Consider the following 27,513-nt stretch of genomic DNA (forward strand, 5'->3'; position numbering starts at 1 on the left):
AACGTGGTAGTAAGTGTCCACTTCATATGAACCAGCAAGGACGGTGATGCTTTTTCTCTAGCCATATTCAGCTGCTTCTGATAGAAGTCAAATAGGATTCAACCAGGATTGGGATTGTTATCCATGAGTGTAGAGGAACTGAGAAGGGAACTAGGGTGTTGCAAGGGGAGACTTGGAGTAAGTTAGGGAGGAGGTAATGGTTAGAGAATTTCATCCTTGGAATTGAGATGCAAAGAGGGTGCCGTTGTTCTGTAGCATTGGTTTTCAAAGTGTGGTGAATGGAACCCTGGGGATTCCTGAAGTCCTTTCAGGGGCTCTGCAAGGCCAAAACTACTTTCTATGAACACTAAGATTTTTTTTTTTTTTCAGTCTGTTGACACACGCATTGATGGTGGAAAAGCACTGTTTAGTATTGCTAGTATCTTAGCTTGAATCAAGACAGTGGCACTGAACTATATTACACCTATAGTTTTTTTAAAAAGCCAGCTTCACTTAAAAATGTTGATAAAGCAGTAAAATCGTTAATTTTAACCAAATCTCAACCCTTGAATATATCTTTTAATATGCTGTTCAATGACATGGGAAGTTTTGATCAAACACTTCTGCAAACTGAAATTAGAGGGTTGTCTTGAGGAAAAGCTCTTGTGCAATTGGATTGTAAAGTGAACTAGTTGCTTTTTTTCATGGAACAGCATTTTTTACTTGAAAAAATTGTAGTCATTCACATTTGGGTAGTTGGCAGACATTTTCTCAAAAAGGAGAAAAGTGAGACTCACTACAAATGAAAATGACAGTATTTGTTGCCAGTGATAAAATTCAAGCTTTCACACAAAAATTAGAATTTTGGAAAACTTTTATTAGCTTTTGTGAGGTTGGAAGCTTTTTAAAAGACTTTTTTTGGTGAGATTTTCTTCAATACCTAAAGACTTTTAACGAATATGATTTTTTGATATTGCATGTTAAATGTGTGAACATTTAGAAGATGTAAATAACTCACTGAACTGGTATTCTCCAAATGACCAATGCATGAGTAAAACATCCATTTGAAGTGCAAGATAGAGCAATAGATTTTAATGTAACCAAGGAAGAAAAGAGGCATCGTATCAATCGTATTCCTTGATACGATTTCAGATTTCATGTTGCAACTACCCTTTGAGTTGTTGTTCTAGTGTAATATCAGAGAATGATATCCATAATTCTCCAAAAAGGCTATTAAAATACTCCTTTCTTTTCCAGTGTGCATATTTGTGTGAGGCCAGAGTTTCTTTTTGTACTTCAGCCACAACTGTTTGAATGCATAAGCAGATAGAAGAATTCAGCTGTTTGGGGGGAAAAATATAGTTATTTTTCATTAAAACATGTTATTTATGTTAACAAGTAATGAGTTTGTTACTTTTAAAAAGAAGTAATATTTTAAAAACCTATCCTTTTTAATTTATGATGTGGTATATGTCAATAGATAAAATCCACATAAACCAAAGCTCTTTGGGATTCTCAGTAATTTTAAAAAGTGTGAAGGGATCCTGAGACCAAACCATTTGAGAACTACTGTTCTGCGGTATAACTATGAGAATAGTGGGTTGGAGGACAAGGTTATTGGAAATGACAAAGTCAAGGAACTGAGAGTTGCAGAAAAAGGAAGCCAGTTCAGTGTTAAAATCTTTAAGGAATGAACTACGTTATGGTAAGTCAAGGCATAGGAAGCCTTCAGAAATGAGTGGATCTGTAAGGTCACAGTGTATTGGAAAGTCACTGGCCTGGAAATCTCTTGATATACTTGTAGTGGTAAAGTTGCTGTAATGAAAAAACCCAACAGTGATGTAGATTAAAGAATAAAGGTTTTATTTCTTTCCATTTAACAATTCCAAGGCGAGTGATGCAGGTTGGTGATGAGGCTTTGCTCCACATGGTCACTCCAGGGATGAGATTTTTCTGTTGTATCATTTTGTCATGTTTTAGGGCATATGGCCATCTGTCTGATATAGCTGAACAATTGTGCCCAGGAAGGAGAGGATAGATTTTGGTGGACAACTGGCAGTCTTTGCCGTGCTTCAAAACAAGGGCTGTCTCTTACATTTGTTGCATTTTGTGCAATATTAGATATGAGGTTGATGATTAATAAAAGCTAGTAAAATAAGAATATAATCTTTATTATTTTTAATGTAAATGAATTTATCTGGAAATGTCTAAGAAGAGGTTGCCTGTTTGCTGTTTAGGCTCAGAATGAAATTGGGGTGTTATATTAGTCTGTTTTCACACTGCTGATAAAGACATACCCAAGACTGGGAAGAAAAAGAGGTTTAATTGGACTTACAGTTCCACATGGCTGGGGAGGCCTGAGAATCATGGCGGGAGACAAAAGGCACTTCTTACATGGTGGTGGCAATAGAAAATGAGGAAGAAGCAAAAGTGGAAACTCCTGATAAACTCATCAGATCTCATGAGATTTTATTCATTACCACGAGAATGGCACGGGAGAGTCTGGCCCCCATGATTCAGTTACCTCCTTCTGAGTCCCTCCCACAACACGTGGGAATTCTGGGAGATACATTTCAAGTTGAGATTGGGGTGGGAACACAGCCAAAGCATATCAGGTGTTGTGGGATTATACTAATCTAGGGATTTCCTTCATAATTCTTTTGTTTTAAAGTTGTGTTCAACTTCATACAGACGTAGTGATGTTGAAGGGAAGAATTAACATAAAATATGCCAAGAAACTAGTGAAATGTTATGTTTAGGATCAGTTTAGCAACTGATCTGTTGGGTGTAATCTTTCAGTTCCATCCAGGAGGAGGAGGAAGAAATTTTCTTTTTGTATTGCACACTTAGTTTCTTTTGCTTCTTACTATATCTCTTTTTTCTCCATGGGGGTTAGGCACCTTGCTGTGACAAGCTTTATACTTGCCGCTTGTGTCATGATAACAATGAAGATCATCAACTAGATCGCTTTAAAGTGAAGGAAGTGCAGTGCATAAACTGTGAAAAAATTCAACATGTAAGATTTTATGACATTTCTATTTTCTTTTTAAAAGCTGTATTAAGGTGGTTTGAAAAAATTTAATCAAAAGTATCATAAATAAGATTTCTTTAACTTCTAGAATAAGCAATATCTTTGGTTTAGGTGTTTCAAAACTTATAAAAATAAACTGCATATAGTTGAACATAAGTTCTAGATATTCAAATGGTAACTCAAAATGTTTAGTTTATTGCAGTTTTTAATTATGTGTCTTTTTTAGGCCCAACAGACTTGTGAAGAATGTAGCACATTGTTTGGAGAATATTATTGCGATATATGCCATTTGTTTGACAAAGATAAGAAGCAGTATCACTGTGAAAACTGTGGAATTTGTAGGTACTGTATGTAAAGTGTTCTTATCTAATTGCTTCTAATGTATATGCAATAATAGTTTTTAAAATCAACTTTATTAAGATATAATTTACATCTGATAAGATACATTCATTTTAAGTGTCCAATTCAGTGAGTTTTGATAAATACCGATATCTCTTTTACTATCAGCACAATCAAGCTATAGAACATATCCATTCTAAAAAGTTTATTCATAATTTGTTAATAATTTAATTTACCCATCAATTATTGTATAGCTATTTAGAATTTTACCTTTGGAATATAAAATATGTTTTATATAAAGTGTTTTATGGGCAACTGAGGTAGAGAATTGGGATAAATTTTTCCTTTGTAAAAATTAGTATTTAAAAAATTATCAAGAAATACAGGTGATTTTATAAAAATTGGAAAAAACAGAAAAGTAGAAATAATAAAAATAAAATAACCAGAGCCTAACCACAGACAAGCTACTGTTGACATGTCGGTGTATAAGGAATTATTTTCTTTCTTAAAAATCTCGAGTATTTTAGATGTATATTAAAGCATGTATGTAAAGTGTGTCTAAAGTACAGTACAGTGAATAAGCCACCGAGTTTAGGAAAGGAATGTTACCAATACTGTCAAAGCCCAAGGTGTTCCGTATTCAGTCCTTTCTTCTTGTCCCTGCTGGAGGTAATCACTGTCTTGAATATTTTAAATCACTTTCTTGCTTTTTTTTTGTTTTTTTGTTTTTTTAAAATATAGTTTGTTTTTAAGGAAGGATAACCAACCTACCAAAAGATACAGAAATTATAAGCAAATGATTTTATGAATTTTAACAAATGAACATGCCTTTGTAACCACTACCCAGATCAAGAAACACAACATTCATAGCACCTTCATAGCTTCCTGTGTGCCCCCTCCATATTAATACACTTCCCCAAAGGTAACCAGTATGCTGACTTTTGGAAGTTTTTAATAAATGGAATCATATAGTATATGCTCTTTTGTGTTTTGTTTTGTATGTTTTAAGGCCATGTCTTTCAGCGGTCACATACTTAAAATTATTACATTTTCCTGTATGATTGACCCATTTATTATTATATAATGTGTCTTTTTATCTTTAGTAATGTTTCCTGCCTTAGGCTCTACTATATCTATATCAGCTTTCTTTCGATGAGTTTTTGCATGTATATCCTTTTCCATTTAGACATTTTTGTATACTTATATTTAAGTCATGTGTCTTGTAAAACAGCATATAGTTGAGTTTTAATTTTTCAATCCAGTTTGATAAAACTGTCTTTTAATTGGAGTATGTAGTTCGTTTTTTATTAAGGTAGTTAGGATATGTTCGTGTTTCAATCTACAGTTTTGGTAGTTTCTATTGCCTTAGTATTTGTCTTTTTTCCTCTCCTTTCTTGTCTTCTTTGGATTAATCTGTTGCTTTCCTATTTGCTTTTATTCTCTATAGGCTTGTTAGTTATACATTTTTCAATTATTTTCTTAGTGGTTATCCTAGAAATTATAACATACATCATTGACTTACTAGAATAATACGTTTATCACTTCTTGGACAATATTAGGACCTTAAACACTAAGAGTCTTTATATGCTATTGTTGTTATATATTTACTGTTTCTATTGCCCTTCTTTCCTGTAGGTCTCCAGCATTATCTTTGGAGTTACTTTTCTTCTGCTTAAAGAATTATCTTTAGTGTTTCTTTTAGTGAGGTCCTGCTGATGATACATTCTCTCAGTTTTTTTTTTTTGTTTTTTTTTTGTCTCTGAAAAATGTCTTTTTTTGCCTCCATTTTTGAATATTTTTGCTGGGTGTAGAATTCTAAGTTTGCAGGTATTGGTTCCCCTGACCTCCCAACACTTTAAAGATATTCTGATTCCATGGTTTCTGTTTAAAAATATCACTTCTCAGGATTATTATTGCTTCTTTGAAGTTAAAATGTCTTTTATCCTCCTCTCGCTGTTTTTTAAGTCATTGGTTGTTAGTATTTTTTCCATGTGTCCAGGTTTGATTGAGTGTAATATTTATCTGGCTTGGGGTTTGTAGCATTTCTTGAATCTGTGGCTTGATGTCTTCTGTCAATTTTGAAATATTTTTGGCCAGTTTCTCTTCAGATAATGTTTCTGTACCGTTTTCCCACCTCTTCTGAGACTCTATCCCATAGATCTTTTTACTACATCCCATATCTCTTTTTTTTTTCCTGTATTTCTCCTACTTTGATTTTCTTTATGCTTAAATTGGATACTTTCCACAGATTAACTTCCAGGTCTCTCTTCTGCTGCGTTGAATTTGCTTTTAAGCCTACCAAGTTATCTATTTATTTAAGTTATAAAATTTATATTTTATCTTCATTCTTGTTATTTTCTAGTTGTCAGGTGAAATTCTTTACCTTTTTTTTCTTTGAATGTATTGATCACAGATAATTTAAAGGACTGTGCCTAATAACTCCAATATCTTGATTATCTATGGGTAAGTTTTGTTTTCTGTTTTTTCTCCCTTGGTGTTTGGTTCTGCCTTTTGACGTGCTTGATTTTTTTTTTTAGTTGATTGTTGGACATAATATGTAAAAATTTATTAAGCTCTCGATGCTATTTTTTTTTCAGAGAGAATTTAATTTTCTTTCAGAAGGCAGTTAATGTAGGGATGGATAACCTTAATCCAATTTAGCATTGATATGATTAGAGTCTAATTTTTGTTTTTTTTTTGTATGTCCTGTTCTATTTTTTTTTTTCCTCCCTTTATTCTTATGCTCCTAGGACATAGTCCCTTGGAGATCTTGACTTAAAGCTAGGGTTGTTTACCAGGCCCATCTCTTTCGTGGTGGAATCTGGACTCCAAATTTTGGTCCCCTAGCATAGGAGTACTTTCAGAGGGTTTACTTAGTTTCTTAGGCTCTTACCTGTTGCTCTCTGTTTAGTTTCTTAGCTTGTCACAGCACAGTTTAGGGTCTAAAAATCTCTCAAGGAAGAAAGAAGTAGAGACTATTGACTTTGCCTCAGTATATTTCCTTTCTCTCTGAGATCTTTGCCCTTCAAGCACTCAGTTGCTCTTTACTACTTTTAAACAGCTTGTTTGTTTTCTTTAAATTGAGTTTTTCTAGTTCTCAGTAGGAGTTTTAGTCCTATAGAAGCTATTTCGTCATTGTGGAAGTAGAAGTTACAATATATGTTTCATTTTGCTTATTTTAAAAATCATATATATGGCCTTTTTTTCTTTTTGTTTTTTTACTGAGCTCTGTTTCTAAGATTCATCCTATTTGATTAACTCTAATTCATTTTCACTTTTGTAGTGTTATTTTGTATATCATATCTACACATAGCTTCTAATTACCACACACAACCAAGAAAATCATACCCTCTTTTATTGGTTGATTTATTGACATTCAAGTTATTGTTACTGCAAAGTACACATCTCATGCTACATGGTAAATATTAAACTTCATGAGATCACGGTATTTTCATATTTTAAATTTCTATACCTGGGAGTGCCTTATATCAGGGTCCCCAGTGCTTGGGGTGCGGATTCTGGTGCATGGCCTGTTAGGAACTGAGCTGCCCAGTGCAGGGTGAGTGGTGGGTGATCGACCATTACTGTCTAAGCTCTGCCTCCTGTCACATCAGTAGTAGCATTAGATTCTCATAGGAGCACAAACCCTATTGTGAACTGTGCATTCAAGGGATCTAGGTTGTGAACTCCTTATGAGAATCTAATACCTGATTATCTGAGGTGGAACAGTTTCATCCCGAAACCATCCCCCAACCTCGGTCCATGGAAAAATTGTCTTCCATGAAACCAGTCCCTGGTGCCAGAAAGGTTGGTGACCACTGCCATATATACAGTAGGTGCACAGTAATGTGTAGGCAGTATATCTTTGGCAGTGTTTTCAGTATTATAATAACCCTGAATATACTAGAAAAATTAGTCATTACCATTTACCATTTAAGTATAATGGATTCTTTTTACTTTAAAAAATATTTTAAAGCCCTTTTGTGAATAATGTGCAGACGAAAGAATAAAGGATAGTGAAAATTAACTTCACTGGAAATTTTACTAAGAATTTGAACACTGCAAACCCAAATTTTAATTCCATGTATTCCAAGTTGAAGATAATGTGTGCTCAAATATATCAGTGTCCTTTGTAACTGCTTTTGACCCTTGAACAATGTTGGGGGTTAAGGGCACCAACTGCCAGCTCAGTTGAAAATCTGAGTATAACTTTCAACTCCCCACAACTTAACTACTTAATAGCCTGCTACTGACTGGAAGTCTTATCAATAACACAAATAGCCAATTAATACATATTTTGTATGTTATATGTATTATATACTATATTCTTAGGATAAACTAGAGAAAAATATTAGGACAATCATAAGGAGAAAATATGTTAACTGTTCATTAAGTGGAAATGGATCATCATAGAGGTCTTCATCCTTCTTCATGTTGAGTAGGCTGAAAAGAGGGAGGAAGAAGAGAGATTGGCTTTGCTATCTCAGGGGTGGCAGAGGTAGAAGAAAATCTGCTTATAAGTAGACCTGTGTACTTCAAATTTATGTTGTTCAAGGGTCAACTGTATTTACTTGTCAGTTGTCATGCTTGAATCTGGCACATGTGCATCGTGTAAATAACTGATACTAGATTTTAGATACATTTCTAATAGGTTCTAGTTTGTAATTACTTCTGGTTCTTTTTGTATTTGTATCATCAAAATGCAATACTAATTCCAGATCTCAAATACACCACTGATAAGTCTTGGCTTATCATTACTTCTGTACACATATTACCAAATTCAAATACATTTGAGAACTTTGAGAGTCGTAATTTGGTTGAAGAAAAGACGACCTTTCTTCGTAATTGCATGCTCTGTAATTGCAAAACATTTTAATGAATTTTTTTCATTTTTACATCATCTGTTTCCTTCTAAGTACTTTAACATATGTACCTGCCTTCAACGTTTGTCCACTTATGAACCATATTAAGTAAATTTTGGTGTACAAACGTCATAAAAGATGGAAGAATATTATCACACATTCTTTAAGGATGTCCAGGTTTTTGTCGTGAAATAATGTAATTTGAAGTCCTTCCTAATAAATGACTAAGTGAGGATACCATATTTTCTTTTTTTTTAAATTAATTTTTTTTTGAGACGGAGTCCCGCTCTGTCACCCAGGCTGGAGTGCAGTGGCGTGATCTCGGCTCACTGCAACCTCCGCCTCCTGGGTTCAAGCAATTCTGCCTCAGCCTCCCTAGTAGCTGGGATTACAGGCACTCGCCACCACAGCTGGCTAATTTTTGTATTTTTAGTAGAGATGAGGTTTCACTTTGTTAGCCAGGATGGTCTTGATCTCCTGACCTCGTGATCTGCCCACCTCAGCCTCCCAAAATGCTGGAGTTACAGGTGTGAGCCACTGTGCCCGGCCACCATATTTTCTTTTTGTCCTTAGAAATATATTGTTCATTCCTTTTTTTCAGTGAGACCATTCATATGGTACATCATCTGAAAATCATAATCTGATTTATTGCTTATAGGATTGATGTCACCATCATTATAATTAGAGTCCAGAGCACTGGTTCTCAACTGGGGAGAGTTTTTTCCCAGGTGATATTTGGCAATGCCTGGAGACATTTTCAGCTGTTGTAACCAGGGAGTGAGGGGTAGCGGATGCTAATGACATCTACTGGATAGAGACCAGGGATGCTACTAAACATCCTATAATGTGCAAGACGCTTTCCTGCTACAAAGTATTATCTGGTTCAAAATGTAAATATTGCCTAGGTGGAGAACCTTCAGTCTAGAATGGTTATCTGCCTTTTTGCATTTATTTTCTACTTTGTCTAAATTTTCCTGTCTTTTTTTTTTTGTATTTGTGAAAAATGAAAAATTCTGATTTCTCAACTGTGTTCAAGGAAAACTACAAAGAAGGTATCTGCGGACTCTTTAATGCCTTCTGGAAAGATGATGTAATACTTTGAGCAGTACAGAAAGAAAACCGAAGGATTATGCATTAGTGATTATTTCATGTCATTCTTTCATGTTTCTACATGAAAGGTCTTTCTCCATGCTTTGCATTTTAGTCTTTTTGTTAGGATAGTTGGGAATGATTGATAATTAATGTGAAAGGATTCCTAGGATGCTGAAATACCAAAATTAGGAAAAATGAGATTAAGATTCCATAATGTATCAGATTTATGAAAGGGTTCAATGGACCCATATGATAATTGCAAACAGAATAGAATGAGTTTATTCTATTAAAGAAAAAGTAGATTTTCTTCTTTAGAAGATTTCTTTTCTCTTTTTTTTTGAGACGGAATCTCACTCTGGCGCCCAGGCTGGAGTGCAGTGGCGCGATCTTGGCTCACTGCAAGCTCTGCCTCCTGGGTTCATGCCATTCTCCTGCCTCAGCCTCCCAAGTAACTGGGACTACAGGCGCCCGCCACCACGCCTGGCTAATTTTTTGTATTTTTAGTAGAGACGGGGTTTCACCATGTTAGCCAGCATGGTCTCAATCTCCTGACCTCGTGATCCGCCCGCCTTGGCCTCCCAAAGTGCTGGGATTACAGGTGTGAGCCACCGCAGCTGGCCTTCTTTGGAAGATTTCTAAAGAAAGAATAAATGTCACAAAATATTCATCTTTAAAACAGAATTGATTAAAAAAAGAACTAGACCTGGGTACAGAGTGAATATTGTATAAAAAGGCTTTTGCAGTCATAAAAGCTTTGTTAAATGCTGAATTTAATCAAAATCCCTTCTCAGAACTTTTTTTTTTTGAGACAGAGTTTCGCTCTTGTTGCCCAGGCTGGAGTACAATGGCACTGTCTTGGCTCACCGCAACCTCTGCCTCCTGGGTTCAAGTCCTGCCTCAGCCTCCCGAGTAGCTGGCATTACAGGCATGGGCCACCATGCCCGGCTAATTTTGTATTTTTAGTAGAGATGGGGTTTCTCCATATTGGTCAGGCTGGTCTCGAACTCCCTACCTCAGGTGATCCTCCCACCTTGGCCTCCCAAAGTGCTGGGATTATAGGCGTGAGCCACCGCACCGAGCCTTTTCAGAACTTTTAACTTGTTAATTGTACAGTGCAAATATCCAAGTATATTGAGTTTCTAATAACAGTATTTGATTATAGAATCCTTTTCATGTTCAGTGGAACATAATTAGGAGATGTTTAATGTATAGAATAACAGAATTTTCAAATAGAAAAGTTGTTTTATGTTATTGGGTATTGTAATATTATGTGACTCACGTTATAGACAAATAATTATGTTCACTTCAAGTAGGCATTTTAGGAGGCATTTTATCTTTTGTCGTTGTTCAAAAATATTTGAAATGTTTATTTTCTGCAGTTGCTTTTAATGAGTGCATATGGCATACTGAAAAACTACCCTCGAGGATTTTTGAGTTCTTTTGATTTTTAAAAAATCTGCCAAAAGATATTGGAAGCAAAATCTATTAAGTTTGACAAATACTGTCTTTAGTCAAATGACATATGATCATCAATAATGACTTGTTTTTTAGATAATAAAAATATTAAAAGAGCTGGGTGCAGTGGCTCACGCCTCTAATCCTAGCACTTTGGGAGGCCAAGGCGGGCAGATCACCTGAGGTTGGGAGTTTGAGACCAGCCTGACCAACATGGAGAAACCCTGTCTCTACTAAAAATACAAAATTAGCCAGGCGTGGTGGTATATGTCTGTAATCCCAGCTATTCGGGGGGCTGAGGCAGGAGAATTGCTTGAACCTGTGGGCGGAGGTTGCAGTGAGCCAAAATCGTGCCATTGCACTCCAGCCTGGGCAACAAGAGCAAAACTCTGTCTAAAAATATATACATATTTTATTGTATATAGTATGTATAAAAATTATAAATATATATTTGAGAAACTGGTTAGAGTTGAAAACTATCCTTTCATGATAACTTTAAAAAAAATCATGTTATTTGAATGTATTAATTCCTGTATTTTTGTTTGAAAATCAGTCTTTTTGGAGCTGCACATTCTTGATAGTCTTTTGCACCAAGTCTTTTTTGGGAATTAAACATTTTTGTCTTAGGTATATCATGAAAGTTTGTCATTGCTTTTAGTTCATTAAATAAATCTATAAGGCAAGGATGAACAGGTCTTCTTGGTATAGCTCTCCTACTGAAATTTCTACTCTTGATGCGATTGCTTCATCTAAGATATATCTGACTCTCATATGGAGGTGTGGGCTTGAAAAATTGCTGTTCATCCTTAGGCAAGAATCACTGTAAGCAAATCAAGTGCTTCTTACAGAGTTTAATAGTGTATTATTCCTGATTTATGTTTTAAAATAGCTTCATTATAGTTATAGATAATCTTTGGACTGTGGCTATATTTCTCAAAGACTGATGTGCCCTAAAGATGGGGTTTCAGTTTTCGGTAAATAGGGCAAACATCTGGTCTTAATTTTTTGGTAATGAACATATATCCTTACTGTAATGTACAAGAATAAGCTTTTTAAAAAGTGAGGAAGTAACCAGTTTCTCATTGTTATTAAATAAGCACCAGAGCTTATTATAAGACAGAGTCGCATAGCAGAAGTGGTTGCTGTGTTCTGATTATCCTTATTTGTATTGACATGTATTAGATGTACATATTTTTGGACTACATGTGGTAATTCAGTGCATTCATATAATCAAATCAGGCTAATTGGGTTATCCATTACCTTAAATATTTGTTGTTTTTTGAGAAAGGGTCTTGCTCTGTTGCCCAGGCTGGAGTGCAATCGCACAATCACGACTCACTGCAGCCTTGACCTCCCAGGTTTGTGTGATCCTCCCACCTCAGCCTCCTGGGTAGCTGGGACTATAGGAATGTGCCACCATGCCCAGCTAATTTTTTTGTGGAGATGGGGTTTCCCCATGTTGCCCAGGCTTAAATATTTATGCTAGAAACATTTGAATTAATTCTCTTTTAGCTAGTTTGAAATGTATAATCAATTAATGTAAACCGTAGTCACCCTACTGATCTTTCAAACACCAGGGCTTATTTCTTCTAAGTGTATATTTGTATCCATTAATCAACTTTTCTTCATCCCCTCCCCTGCCCCATCCTCCCTACCCTTGTAGGCTTCTGGTGTCTTCCAGCCTACTCTCTATCTTCATGACATCCTGTTTTTAGCTCCCACATATGATTGAGAACATGTGATATTTGTCTTTCTGTGGTTGGCTTGTTTCGCTTAACATAATGACCTCCATCCTATCCATGTTGCTGTAAATTACAGGATTTCATTCTTTTTAATGGCTGAGTAATACTCTGTAGTGTACATATACCATATTTTCTTTATCCATTCATCCACTGATGGACACTAAGGTTGATTCCATATTTCGGCTATTGTGAATAGTGCTGCAGTAAACATGGGAGTGCAGATACCCTTTGATGTACTGATTTCCCCTTAGATATGTACTTTTAGTGGACTTGCTGGATCATACGGTAGCTCTATGTTTAGTCTTTTTGAGGACTCTCCATACAGATTGCCACAGTGGCTGTATTAATTTATATTTCTACAAGTAGTATACAAGGGTTCCACTTTCTCTATATCCTCACCAGCATCTGTTATTCCCTGTCTTTTATGATATAAGCCATTCTAACTGGGATGTGATGATACCTCATTGTGGTTTTGATTTGTTTGTCTGATGATTAGTGATGTTGAGTGTTTTCTCACATACCTGTTGGCCATTTGTTTGTCTTTTGAGAAATTACTGTACAGGTCTTTGGACTATTTTTAAATCATTTTTTTTTGTTATTAAGTTGTCTGAGCTCTTTATATATTTTGGTTATTAATTCCTTGTCAGGTGGATAGTTTGCAAATAGTTTCTCTCATTCTGTGGGTTGTCTCTTCACTTGTTTGTTTCCCTGTGCTGTGCAGAAGCTTTTTAGCTTGATGTAATTCCGTCTGTTTTTGTTTCAGTTGTGTGTGCTTTTGAGATCTTACACAAAAAAATCTTTGCCAAGATCAGTGTCCTGGAGAGTTTCCCCAGTGTTTTCTTTCATTAGTTTTATAGTTTCAGGTCTTAGGTTTAAGTCTTTAATCCATTTTGATTTGATTTCTGTGTATGGTGAGAGATAAGCATCTAGTTTCATGCTTCTGCATATGGTATCCTGTTTTTTTCTGCACCATTTATTGAAGAGATTGTCCTTTTTCTTTTGTACATTTTTAGCACCTTTCTTGAATATGAGTTAGCCGTAAATGCATACATTTATATGTGGGTTCTCTGTTCTGCATAATTGGTCTATTTGTCTCTTTTTATGCCAGTACCATGCTGATTTGATTACAGTAGCTTTGTAGTATATTTTGAAGTTAGGTAGTGTGAAGCCTCTCCAGTTATGTTTTTTTTTTTTTCTGCTCAGGATTGCTTTGACTATTCAGGGTCTTTTGTGGCTCCATATAAATTTTAGGATTTATTTTCTTTCTCTTCCTTCCTTCCTTTCTTTAAATGTTTGCTATAATTCAGCAGTGAAGCCATCAGATTGTGGGCTTTTCTTCGATGTGAAACTTTTTGTCATGGCTTCAGTCTCATTACTTGTTACTGGCTTATTGAGGTTTTTTCGTGGTTCAATCTCAGAAGGTTGGATGTGTCCAGGAATTTATCTATTCTAGGTTTTCCAATTTGTAGTTAAATAGTTGTTCGTAATAGTATCTATCTTCGTATTTCTGTGGTCTGAGTTCTTATGTCTTCTCTTTTGTTTCTGGTTTTTTTTTTGTAGTCTATTACATTTTTTTTGATTTTATCTTTTCAAAAACACCAGCTTTTGTTTTATTGGTCTTTTGTATTGTGTTTTTAGTCTCTCATTTTTTTCTGCTCTGCTCTTTATTATTTCTTTCCTTTTACCAATTTTGAGTTTGTGAAGTCTGTCCCGGGGGTAATCCAGTCATCTTTATTTTTCTTCTGTGCACGTTTTCTTTTCTTTCTTTCAAAATGGCTGCTTTTAAGATTTTTTTTCTTTGTCTCTGGTTTTGATAATTAGATTATGACGTTCCATTGTATAGTTTTCTTCATGTTGCTTGTGCTTAGGGTTTGTTGAGCTTTTTGAATCCATTGGTTTATAGTTTTTTTCATTAATTTCAGGAAAGTTTTGGCTATTACTATTTCAGATGTTTTTTCGGTCCTCTTCTTCCCCTGCTTCCTACCTTAGGGATCTCCAATTGCATGTGTTAAAAGAAAAACTTAAGACAAATTAAACTTAACAGAGTTTAAATTAAACTTAACAGAGTTTAATTGAGCAAAGAATGATTTGCAAGGTGGGTAGCTCCAAAATGATAATAGGTTCAGACCAACCTTGGCTCTGCCATGTGGTCAGAGAGGATTTATGGACAGACAAAGGAAAGTGACAGACAGAAAATGAGTAAGGTATGGAAACAGCTGGATTGGTTACAGCTCAGCATTTGCCTTATTTAAACACAGTTTGAACAGAGGACTGCCTGTGATTGGATGAAACTTGGTGATTGATTGGTACTAGAGTAGGTTACTGTAGGTAAACACATCCAGTTAGGTTACAGTTAACTATGTACAGCAAAGCCTTTTAGGACGATCTTAAAATATGTAGGAGGCAGCGTTAGGCTCAACTGAACACATGTATGTTAGGTTGCTTGAAGTTGTCTCACAGCTTACTCATGCTCTGTCGTTTTAAAAAAATTCGCTTTTCTTCCTATTTCATTTCAGATAGTTTCTGTTACTGTGCCTTCAAGTTGACTAACCTTTTTGTTAGCAATATCAAACTTGCCATTAGTTTCATCAGTGTATTTTTAAATCTCAGACATTGTAGTTTTTATGTCTAGAAGTTTGATCTGGGTCTTTAAACATATTTTTCATATTTAATACTTTTTTAATGTAATGGTATACAGTTATAATAACTTTTAATGCCCTGTATTAATTCTAACATCTGTGTCTGTTCTGGGTTGATTGATTGATTATTCTTCTCATTTTAGGTTGTGTTTTTCTGCCTCTTTGTTGCCTGGTTATTGTGGGTTGGATATCAGATGTGATTTTTCTTTTTATCATGTTTAGTGCTGGGTATTTTTGTATTCCTATAAATCTTCTTGAGCTTTGTTTTGGGATGCAGTTAAGTTACTTGGAAACAGTTTAGACTTTCTGGGATTTACTTTTCTAATTTGTTAGGTAGATCTACAGAAGGGCTTATCCCAGGGCTATTCTCCACTGTTGAGGCAATATCCTTCTGAATACTCCACCCGGAGCCTGTGAATTATGAGTTTCCCCAGTCTGTTTGATGGGATCAGGCACTGTTCCTAGCCATGTGTGAGTAGTACTGTTCTTCTCATTCTTTAGAAGGTTGTTTCCCTGGCTTTGGGTAGTTTTCTTACATCCATGTGCTGATGGGTATCCTACTAAATATTTCAGAGGTTTCTCTGTGCAGCTCTCTCCTATCTGATGCTCTGTCCTATGAATCTGTGTTGGTTTCTCTAGACTGTCTCAGCTCATCATTTCAATCATGATGTCTTCCTAGCTCACCCTTAGTTCTTCTAACCTGTCCTGGCCTCAAAACTCTCTAGGCAATAAATGAGCAATTTTAGGGCTCACTTACTTTGTTTCTTGTCTCTCACAGATCACTCTGTGTTGTTGCCTGATGTTCAGTGAAACTGCTGTTTCATATATTCTGTCTTTTGTCATTATTTTTTCAGATGGGAGGGTAGGTCTGATCTCCGTTATTCTATCTTTGGCAGTAGTGGAAACGTCCCTGCAGAATTTTACTTATGGAGTTTGACAGCCTATTCTAAAGTTTATTTGTAAGAGAAAATTCACAATAGCTGAGTAAATTTTGAAGGAAGGACAACGAAGAGTGGATTGCCATTCCACATATCAAAACATGATAAAGCTATAGTAATTCAAATAGTTTGCTGTTTGTGCAGGAATAGACGAATAGATAAATATGTGTGTGTGTATATACACAGACAAATATTTATACATATGAATTTATGGCAAAAGTGACATTTCAAATCAGGAAAGGGTAGTATTAAGATAATTGATTATCCATTCGGAAACCAAAAATTGACTCTTCAAACTGTATTCATTAGAGTATGGATTTAGCATCTTGTGACAGAAACCCAAAGTAATGGTGGTTCAAGAAAGGCAGAAGTTCATTTCTCATGGAAATAAATCTGAGTTGTGTAGCTAAACAGGAACTCAGGCTCTTCTTGTTTTTTGCCTTGTCACCCATAAGATATTTTCTTGTCTCTGTAGTCTAAAATGCCTCATATTCTGGTCTGTAGAAAGGCTACAGTTAGGTGAAGGGAAGGCATATTTTTCCTCTTGAGGGCACAATGCAGAATTTTCATGTATCTCTTCTGTTCCAGACATCCAGGTATGTTGGAAAATAGTCTTTATTCAGGACAGTTCTGAATAGCTCAGTGCCTAGCTAAATACCCTATCATTGTAGAAGAAGTGGAGAATAGAAATTTAGGGACAAGTAGCAATCTAACCTTTGCCATATATAGCAAATTTCAAATGGATTAAAGAAAAATATAAAAATGAAAAGCTGTAAGTACTAGAAGTATACATAGGAGAGTCTGTTTATGATCTATAGGTTACAAAAGTTTCCTAAACAAGAGGCAGAAAGCATAAGCTATACAGGAAAATATTGATGACTTTTTACTACATAGTAATTAAAAATGGCTATATGACAAAGTTAAGAGAAATCACAGACCAGAAAAGTAAATATAAAATATGCAAATAAAAAATTGATATTGGTGATATATAAATATAATACATGCGAATGAAAACATTGATATTCATTATATAAATAAAAAACTAATATTCATGATATATTTTTACCAGTAAATTGATTAAAAACAAATACTTCAGTAGAAAAATGGACAGAACATATGAACAGACAATCCACAGAGAAATCCAAGTAGTTCATAAACATTAATGTACAGTCCCTGTCTCATTATTTGTGAAATGCAAATTAAAATGACATCTTTTGTTTGTCTATAATACAAGTAACCATGTTACCCAAAGTGTGGGGAACATGGTTACTCTCATGCAGTGTTGGTGGAAGTATAAATTGGTACTGTCTATTTGGAGGTCAGTTTGGCAGTATCGCAATTAATGTTGCAACATCTTCTGACTCAGTAGTTTCACTTCTAGGAATCTCGTAAAAAATAATCAACATGTGAACTAAGTGATGTCTGGACAAGGATGTTTACTGTATCATTGTAGCAACTAAAGATCATAAATTATGATCTTTCTGAGGGAATATTTAAAAAAATTATTATACATCCATGCCATTAATGTAGCTATTAAGAAGAATGAAGTGGTTCTGTGTAGACAGACATAAAATCCTCAGAATATATCAAGTGAAAAAAAGTTGCAGAATGGCATCTGTAGAAAGAATCCATTAATATAAGAAATCAAACCCGAAGTGTGTGTGTGTGTCTGTGTTTCTCTCTTTTTGCAATTTTATAGAAAAAGAAAAAAAAGCCCTAGAAGGGTAGATACCACTCTGTGTATAGTGCTTACATTTGGAGAGGGATGTTGGGGAGATAGGGATTTATCCCATATTCTCCATTGTGGCTGGCAATTTTTTTTACAGAGACTAAACTTGTGTTTTACATAATGAACAAATCATGACTGTAGTAAAAAATAATCTAATCTTTTGGCTTTCATGTGTTTTGCTAGGATTGGTCCAAAGGAAGATTTTTTCCATTGTTTGAAATGTAACTTATGCCTAGCTATGAATCTTCAAGGAAGACACAAGGTATATAATTTAGTTTGTATAATTTTTAAAATATTACAGTGTTTTTGTAACAAGCTTAACTTCTAATATGTTTTGGAAGCATGCTAATTTTCATGTATTTCCAAGTGCAACTATATTGCTTTTTTGAAAAGCAGTATTAACAAGTAGATATTTTAAAATATGTACCTCAGAATATCTGACCTACAGTTCCTTTTCTTCTCTGTAGTGTAAGAATGCTTATATCACTTACTAGCATAATGTTGGCAACTTCCAAGTTAGTTTATGGATTCTTACCATTGGTACTGCTTTTAAGAATAACTTTAAAACAGGAGAAATACTGAATGGTGTAACCTAATTAGCACAATACAACATTCTAAGAAAATTCAGAAAATATTTTACTATTTCTTTTTGTAATTAAGACATACATATTTTAAATCTGGATGTAGGAATTATGTCACAATCCCAGGCCCTTTTTCATTATTTAAAAAAAAATCTAATAAAGTATTACATTATAGTACTGATTCTATCTACTGTAAGAATTTAATTAAGAGAATGGAGGATTGGTGTAAAGTGAAGTGTAAATCGTACTTGTTCAAGTATAGGAAATTCCAGATAAGTGTAAGTAGCAACATTGTAGCTGTTGAGAGAGAGAGAGACAGACATTAATTGGAAAGAGACTGTTTGAAATCATTTACTTAGCAGTATAGTAGGTTCAATAGAAGATAAGAATAAGAAGTTATTGCAGAAATATAATATTAGCTAGAACTTGGCCTAAATAGTAAAGTGGTGAGGAAAATTGAGATGAATAATGAACATATATGATGTGGTAATGGTATTAAGCAAAAAGAATGAGGCAGAGTAAAGATGACTCTGAAGATTTTCAGCCCCAGCTTAAGGTACTTGATTAGTAGATAGTAAATTTTTTGAAGATAAAAGATTGAGTTTGGTTTTTAAACTTGAGTTTGGGGTGATGGCAAGCTATGCTAATGGAGACAGCCAGGAGTCAATAGTATCTTATAGATTACATTTCTATGATGTTCTGGTTTCCAAAGCATGTGTAGTGTGTGTGCACACACTAATTCATTGCATCCTCACCTCAGCATTTACATTCCATCAACTCAGAGATGCCATTGATGATCAGATATGTTGTAATTGTGGGGATGTTAAAATGTATGTGTGAGGTGCACTTTAGAATCAAATGAAATATGTATTAATTTTATTTTATAAATAAGAAACGTTAAGACTAAAGTGGTGGCTAGTCCAAAATCTCAAGGGCTGGTAAATAGCAGAGCTAGGATTACAGTCTAGATTTTTAAACTTACTATTAAGCTTATTATTTTGAGGGTTTTTCTCCCCACTATACTGTCATCTTTCAAAAACTTACATCTATTTTTTTGTTACGGTTTTTTTGTTATGTTGTTTTTCAGTTATCTTTTATTGTCTATATTACTAAGTGATCCTGCCATCTATTAAGTGCTTCCGTTAAAAACCTGGGAGTCTTCCATGGCACAATGCTTTCCCTTACCTCCTTGGATTTAATCAGACATTACATCTTGTCAAATTAAGAACTCTGGCTCTGAAGTTAGCCTGCTGGAGCTCCAGTTTAATTCTGCCTCTTATTAATGTGTGACTTTGGAAGTTACTTAGCTTCTCTAGGCCTCCACTGCTTTAACTGTAAAATGGTATAACAATCATAGCCTATTTCATCTAGGATTGTGAGATTTAATTGATCTTATACAGGTACTGTGCTGAACATGGCATGTAGTAAATTTCAATAATATGAACTATTATTACCAATATTATTAGTAAGTTGAGCTTACTAATTTAGGTCACTGGCTTTGGAGTAAAACATACATAATATGCAAAGGTTCCAAATCTTATTATCTTTGGATCTTGGGTAAGTGTCTTGAATTCCTAAGTCACTTTCCTTATTTGTGAAATGAAGGTAATCTCAATAATGTTTATTGACATTTTCATTGTATCAGATAATATGCCAAGCCTGAAATAGTGTGAGATTTAAATAACTATTAAAAAACTCTTCTGACATATAAAAAGCATATATTAATGTTAGCTATTATTTTTAGTAAGTTGGTTTTGTTAATTTTTATTAATATTGTTATACCTGACATTTTAATCTAGTTAAGCTTTTGTTAATGTGAATTTCTCTTTTAAACAGTGTATTGAAAATGTGTCTCGACAGAATTGTCCAATATGTTTGGAGGTAGGCTTAAAATATTTTTTACTTTGGAAGTCTCAGCTCTTGAATTTAAAATACTTGGATGTTTATATTGTCTTCATACAAGCACTAACATTTATTTCATTTACAGGACATTCACACATCCCGTGTTGTTGCTCATGTCTTGCCATGTGGACATCTTTTACATAGGTAAAGTAACATCTTTTTCTCAATGATGTTTGAAAATAGTGGAGACAGTTTTTGTTTTACTAAAATAATCTTATATTTTCTTTCAGAACGTGTTATGAAGAAATGTTGAAAGAGTGAGTGTTTGGGATTTTAAAAATAATTGTAAGATGTTTGATTTTTTTGTGTGTGTGGTGTGGGGAGGTGGACAAACATTGTTACTTATACCATATTGGGCATGGCAATATTTATATTGAAATGGGTAGGGTAGATGAATATTGTTAAAACAGGACAAAGTGTCTTGGATATAGAACTACACTTTTGCCATATGTTTCTCTTAAATCTTGTCTCCTCCCACAATTTGAGGTAGTTACCTCTTTTTTTTCTGGCCATATATACCAGGAAGTGCAGTTTTTGCCAGATGCAGTTATAGTGTTGTAAAAATGCTGAAAAATATTGCCAAAAATTTGTTAGGTTGTTATATTGGCCAAGTATAGTAAACTAAAAGAAAGTAGGTGAAGTGATCATTAAAGCTAAGACTTTATTAATGGAAAAGATATTAAAATTAGATGAAAATAATTGAAAAGAGAAGACTGTATTTTGGTCCTACATATTGATGAGCAAAAATGTGAAGAGCTAGAGAGAGCATTCTTTTTTTCAAATTTTTAGAAAGGAAATAATATCTGAATAATTTTAAACAAATACAGTCTCTTTACATGAGTGTATTAAGAAATTAAGGTTGTTTAGATAAGGAGTAGCTTAATTAGTTTATAAAAATATATGAAGTGTATTCTACAAAGAATATGGACTAATTCCTCTCCATTTTAGAGTACTGAGGAAAAAGACTTAGTTTTAAATAAGTATACAGGAATTAATTTAAAAGTTTTATAGTGTGAAAGTTCCCAGGTTCCTAAGAGATTATCTTGAAATAGAGGAAAATGCCTGTTTTGAATGGTTCATGTGGCAGTTAGCTTGCATCTTCTTGTATACCTGAATTAATATATTCTTTGTTTAATATTTGGAAAATAACCTTTCTATCTCTTTCAGAGGCTACAGATGTCCATTATGTATGCACTCTGCTTTAGATATGACCAGGTATTGGAGACAGCTGGATGATGAAGTAGCACAGACTCCTATGCCATCAGAATATCAGAACATGACTGTGGATGTGAGTAGAATCAAGACTTAAAACTTTGTAGATTCCTTGTTGGCACTCTTATTTTTGCCCTCCTGCTTGAATTTGCCAAAAAAAAAATACATATACTGGTTTGACACAGATGCTAATGTGGTGATTAATGGAAAGCACAAAATGATTTTTAAATTTTAGTTAAGTAGCTCAGATCAGGAAAAAAAAAGTCTTAAGAATACCTTTATGTAGTTTTTCCCAACACTAGATGGCAGGCAAAAACTTTATTCTGAATTGTTTACATATTACTTGCCAGAGTCAGTCAGTAATATAACTGACTAGGGTTGGATCACTGGTGGGACTTTTTAAGTACATTTTATTTTAAATTATTTTACATTTTATTTCAGGAGAACATATTTGCTGATTTTTGAGATTACGTTTTGGTTTTTAGTGTTTATTACCCTTTTTATTCCATCTTAGACTTATTTTTATGGAGTGCACACAGGAGACCCCTTTTTCACTTCTGTTGTTCACAGAATCATAAGCAAGGAACAAATTGAGAGATAAGAGTCATAATTACAGAGAAGTCTTGATTCATGATCTTGGGAAAAAACTGTCCACACTAAAATGCTGCTTGCTTCTGGGGAGAAACTTTCCTGGTTAGCTTTGTCTTAAGGTCTCTCATGGGTGTCCACTTCCAAGAGTGTGGAGGGTCCCTTCTGAATTGTGAGATAATGAACCTAAAGTTCAAAGTCCAGAAGCTTTAGTGTAGGTGGGAAAGGCAGTCTTTCTCTGATGTTGTTCTCAGAGACCCAATCTCCAGATTCTAGATTGTGAAGGGTTTGATTGTTCTTAGTCATTGGACCATCAAAATTTTCTTTACTTGGTGAAAATATACTTTGGCATAATGCATAAAAGCCTTGCGGCATTTAGTCATATCAGAGTTTGGTAGTGGAAGATACATGAGGTTCTATTTATTATTAGGTATACAGGCCTTCCAGTGATTATTTCGTAAGGGGTCAACTTACGTTTTCCACTCCAAGGGGATCTGATTACCATCAATCCTCAATATCAATCTGCAATATCTTTGACCAAGGCAATCCAGTCAATTCAGTTAGTTTTGCCTAATGCTATTGTATCTGTAATATCTTATTTAACTATTTTACAACTTGTCCAGTGAAATAAGTACCTCTGTCACTGGAGATTTCTCTAGGAATGTCCCATGAGAGAAACACATTTTATAATAACCTTTTAGGTACTGTAATAGAGTTAACCCTCTTGCATGGGATACTTCTATACAACCAGAAAACATGCACTCAAAATGACAATTGAATGTAATCCCTCTATAAATACTTAAATGGCCCATCAGGTAGCAGAAATGTACTTGAAGTTTTGATTGTCTTCCCAGGATTATGGTTTCGACAAAGCAAACATTGGTCATAAATTATTTTAGCAATTTAGCAATATATATAAATTTTATATATACATGTAAAATTTGGAATATTTTATCTTTTCCATGATGAGCCATGGAATGCAGACTTTTTTTTGTTTGTTTGTTTTAGACAGAGTCTTGCTCTTGTTGTGCAGGCTGGAGTGCAGTGGCACAATCTTGGCTCACTGCAACCTCTGCCTTCAGGGTTCAAGCGATTCTCCTGCCTCAACCTCCCGAGTAGCTGGGATTACAGGTGCCCGCCACCACGCCTGGCTAATTCTTGTATTTTTAGTAGAGTCGGTGTTTCGCCATGTTGGCCAGGCTGGTCTCGAACTCCTGACCTCGTGATCCACCCGCCTCGGTCTCCCAAAGTGCTGGGATTATAGGTGTGAGCCACCTTGCCTGGCTGGAATGCAGAACTTTTAATAATGGAAACTTTAAGGATTTAGGAAGGGTCAGGTGGCTGTCCAGGTTCTCCATGAGTCCATGCTTAACACTGGATTTGTGTCCTCTTAAATACCAGGTTAGGTGCCTACCACTGATAACTGAAGGGTTATTATAGGTAATTTGAGTTGGATTGTGGAGTTGATTGAAATCTAAACAATTTCAGTACTGGCTGCTTTAGTGTGAAAATCTGGCAAAGTATTTTCTTGGTATTCAATCAATTTTTATCCTGCTTGGGTTGGCAGTTTTATAAACCAGTCAGTCTCTCCATTAGAGTTCTAGGAATTGTTATCCAGTCCAAGTCCTAAAGTTGTCAGAAGTCTGTATTTAAGAGAGTTTGTCAGGGTCCTTTTCATCCTTTCATGAACCTCCTTGAAGACACAGTACTGTAGGAATTTGCTTGCTTGTCTAGTTTTCAGAGAAACTGCATCAGAATTAAGCAGTTAACTGTGGAAACAACTTAAAATGGTTATAGTTAAAGACATGATTGACAAGGAAATTTGGTTATTTCTGTGGCCTGCAATAACACAGTAACCATAATTAAGACTGATAGCACATACCCCGACATAAAGAATTTTAGAATCTCATATAATTTTGGAATAAATCTTAATAAAAATATAACACAAAGGTTAAATATCATTTCTTATTTGACAGTGCTTCCTATGTAATTTAACAGATCAAATAATCCTTTTTTTCTCTTTTGAATATCGCAGGGGCCCTTTGTAGCATGCCAAAGTTAGAGGTAAAAAAAAAAGACTTAATTTTGAAGTTGAAATTTGATTTTGGGAAGCTTGTCAAGTGTGTCGAAGATTTAAAATACTTGACCAAAATAGGATCACATTTATATATATGAATATATAATATATATTCATATATATTAATATGCGTATATTAATATATATATTTATATATTAACATACGCATATTAATATATAATTATATATAAATATATATAAATATATGTAAATATATATAAATATATATATTTTTATATATAGTCATTTATATAGCCAATATGAGAATTAACAGGTTTTAAAAAGCAAAAACCTTTACTCTTTGAAACTCAGTTTTCTAAACAATCAAAAGTCCTGAGAGAGTGTGAGACAAAATCTGTTTCCCCTTGTCTCCTCTTTTTATTGTTTGAAATTTACCCAAAAAGTAAACAAAAATATTTAACTGTCCTATTAATACTACATGAAATCTTTGTTCGAGAGAGAAAACCAGATTTTACTTTTGTATTGTTAGGACTAAAGCTAATTTTAATAAGACCTTGTAAACAAATCCATCCAATCTGTCAGTTTTTTACCACGTAAGATTTCCATAAATCTTTTATATTCCCTTATAAACTTTTAAAATTCTTTCTTTTGAACGTTCTGTATTTTAATCTACACTTTTTTATTCCTTCAATTTGAAACAACCGTTAAGTAACTTCAAACTAGACCAAAATTTTTTTTTTTTAGACGGAGTCTTTCTCTGTCACCCAGGCTGGAGTGCAGTGGAGCAATCTTGGCTCACTGCAACCTCTGCCTCCAGGGTTTAAGCAATTCTTCTGCCTCAGCCTCCCGAGTAGCTGGGACTACAAGCGCACACCACTACGCCTGGCTAATTTTTGTACTTTTAGTAGAGACGGGGTTTCACTGTGTTGGCCAGGCTGGTCTCAAACTCCTGACCTTGTGATCTATCCGCCTTGGCCTCCTAAAGCTGAATTTTTTTAAACACATGCCTTTGCAACTTGTCTTACCAAAAGTATATCTTGCTTGTTTTTACACTCCATATAGGGAATTGTTTTTCTTACATCTAGTAGTTTTAATTACATATATTAACTACAGTTTTAACTCTTAGTAATCCTAATTTCCAGTGAAAACCCTAGGAAGTAATTTTGAACTGTTTTGTATCAGTATTTATAGATGGAAGCCATTTTAATTTTTTGGAAGGATGTTTCCTTAAATCATTATTTATTAAGATATCTAAATATATTTAGCTTTTCTATACTATATAAAAATAAGATGCCAAAGTATATAAACTTAAACTTATAATTAATGTTTTAGCATTTTAACTTATAAATGACTTAAAAGTTTTATGATTGTTTACTTAAACATATGACTATAAGGTTTTAAATTGCTGAAAAAAAATTTGAAATTAGGACACAGATGTACCCTCCTGAATGTTTTCTCAGTCATCTTGAGTCTCAAGTAGTCATTATCAACCAGGAGGGCTATGAAGGGCAGAGCCTGTCTGAGTCCTGAATTTACGTACCACTTACAGAGCTTTGAACAGAAGACAGAGCTGTAAAGATGATGCTTGGAGGATGGAACCCCTCCTAGAATAGCCAGGAGGCAAAGCTAAGACAGGGAAGAAGAAGCTCTAGTGGGCTTGATTCTGCTTTGTAGCTACAGGTCTAGGCACTGAGAACATGTACCCAGGTCTCACCTAGCCAGACTTGAGAATCTAGAGGTTCAAAACCCAAAACAAGCTCACAGTCAAATCAAGCAAGTGTTGAATTATATTCAACAGACACCTCTGAAGCCATTCCTATTTACTAACAATATAAAAACTGGCTTTATTTACCAAATGTTATCACATACACGTAACACCTATAGGAATACAGACACAGACAGAAGCAGATCTTAGAGCTTTCCTAAAGGATTCTCATTTGCTGGCTTTTAAATAGTTTTTCTATTCACCATTCAGACTATCAGTTTACCAATTAACCTGTTTCATTGCCCTAAGCAATTGTTAGCTAGGCAGCCCTAAATATGCATTTCTAAAGGGCCAATTCTTAGGTCAAACAAGGTAGAAAATGTATATCTCAAAAGCACACAGCTAAGACTTTAGACATAAATATTGTACCATCATTTGCTCAAACCAAGGAAAAAATGGTGTGAGTAAAAGTTAAGACAAGATGGCCAGTCACCTTAAACAAAGGTATGACTTACTATATAAATTTAAAATAGTGATAAGAGTTCCTAATGTACACAGACACCTTTACAAATGGAAATTTCCTTTATAGATATAAATTGATTTTACCAAAAGGGTTTCAGGATAGCCTTCAATATAGCCAGTTGAATGCCAGAAAGGTATACTTTAGTTCCATAGATGGTTTTTAAAAATTTAACTACTGTTTCTTAGCTAAAATTACTGAGTTCAGGGTGGAGCCCACTAAGACAGTAGGGGAAAGAAAGCGTTCTTTTTTATTGTTTGCAGTTTACTCAGAAATTAAACAGAAGTATCTTAGTGTCCACGTCCATGCCTGGGCACAGTATGGATAGATCTGAAAAAGAGGCAAGTCAGCTTTACCTAAGGGCCTATATTTTATAAACATTTTATCCAGGCTAGCTTTCTTTTAGCCTTCCGGGCAGTATAGTAACTAAGCCAAAAGGCTAGTAGATTTAATTTCTCTTATCAGTTAGTTAAGCTTTTTATTTGCCTTTTAAAACATCTTTTTTTTAAGGCAATAAAAATATTGAAATATTTTTAGAAGCTTCACTCAATAGGCATTCTTAGATGAGTCTAATTTGGGAGCCCTCATTTTCAAATGCACTTTTTTTTTTGGTTTGGTTTTTAACAGCTTATGGCCATCATCAAATGCACTTCTTAAAGTGTAGTTTTAAGTGTTCATTTGGGACGTTCCATTATAATTTTAAATTACCTTTAGTAAGGTTTTGCCATTTCTATAAGCAAATGGCATTTTATCCTTCTATAAAATGTTTAAAAAGTGCCGCTTCTGGGGCCTAATACTTACACTTGTAAATGTAGGCAGAGCCAGAAGGTAGATTGCTCAGTTCTTCAGAAATTAAGGATCCCATTTTCACCTTGAATCTTGGCTTTGGCTCTCATATTTCCTTGGTAAACTTAACCAGTGATTTTCCCCTACTTAAACGTGCAAGAAGAAGAATTGAAGAGGGCAGGACACAAAAAACCCTGTGAATTTCCAAAAGCCAAAATTTGCACCCCCACCCCCTGCTGTTTTGCCATTTACTGTGCTTCTGCCCGACCCAGTCAGGCATAAGAGGTCTTCAGCTAGATCCAAGGCAGTTGGATCCTGGACCCAGTCCAGTTTTTGTTGCAACTTCTGAATTCAGTTCAGATAGAAAATGTGTTC

General features: G+C 34.6%; 1 protein-coding gene across 6 annotated transcripts in view; it reads left to right on the top strand.

Moving 5' to 3' along the window:
* RCHY1 (ring finger and CHY zinc finger domain containing 1) overlaps positions 1-27,513 on the top strand; it is a 35,235-nt gene that overhangs the window by 2,570 nt on the left and 5,152 nt on the right. For 3 of the 6 annotated variants that reach the window (XM_063809547.1, XM_517222.6, XM_016951583.3), the window contains exons 2-8: positions 2,876-2,995; positions 3,237-3,352; positions 17,990-18,068; positions 20,224-20,268; positions 20,375-20,433; positions 20,520-20,546; positions 21,457-21,577. In XM_063809547.1, coding sequence (XP_063665617.1) covers positions 18,045-18,068; positions 20,224-20,268; positions 20,375-20,433; positions 20,520-20,546; positions 21,457-21,577 — 276 coding nt within the window. In that variant the 5' untranslated portion in view covers positions 2,876-2,995; positions 3,237-3,352; positions 17,990-18,044. Of the gene's footprint in view, positions 1-2,875; positions 2,996-3,236; positions 3,353-17,989; positions 18,069-20,223; positions 20,269-20,374; positions 20,434-20,519; positions 20,547-21,456; positions 21,578-27,513 lie in introns of those variants that run through there. The other 3 variants (XM_001154449.6, XM_016951584.3, XM_009447730.5) reach the window with 2 other exon arrangements.

Source organism: Pan troglodytes, chromosome 3 (assembly GCF_028858775.2).
Source record: "Pan troglodytes isolate AG18354 chromosome 3, NHGRI_mPanTro3-v2.0_pri, whole genome shotgun sequence".
NCBI classification, from domain to species: domain Eukaryota; kingdom Metazoa; phylum Chordata; class Mammalia; order Primates; family Hominidae; genus Pan; species Pan troglodytes.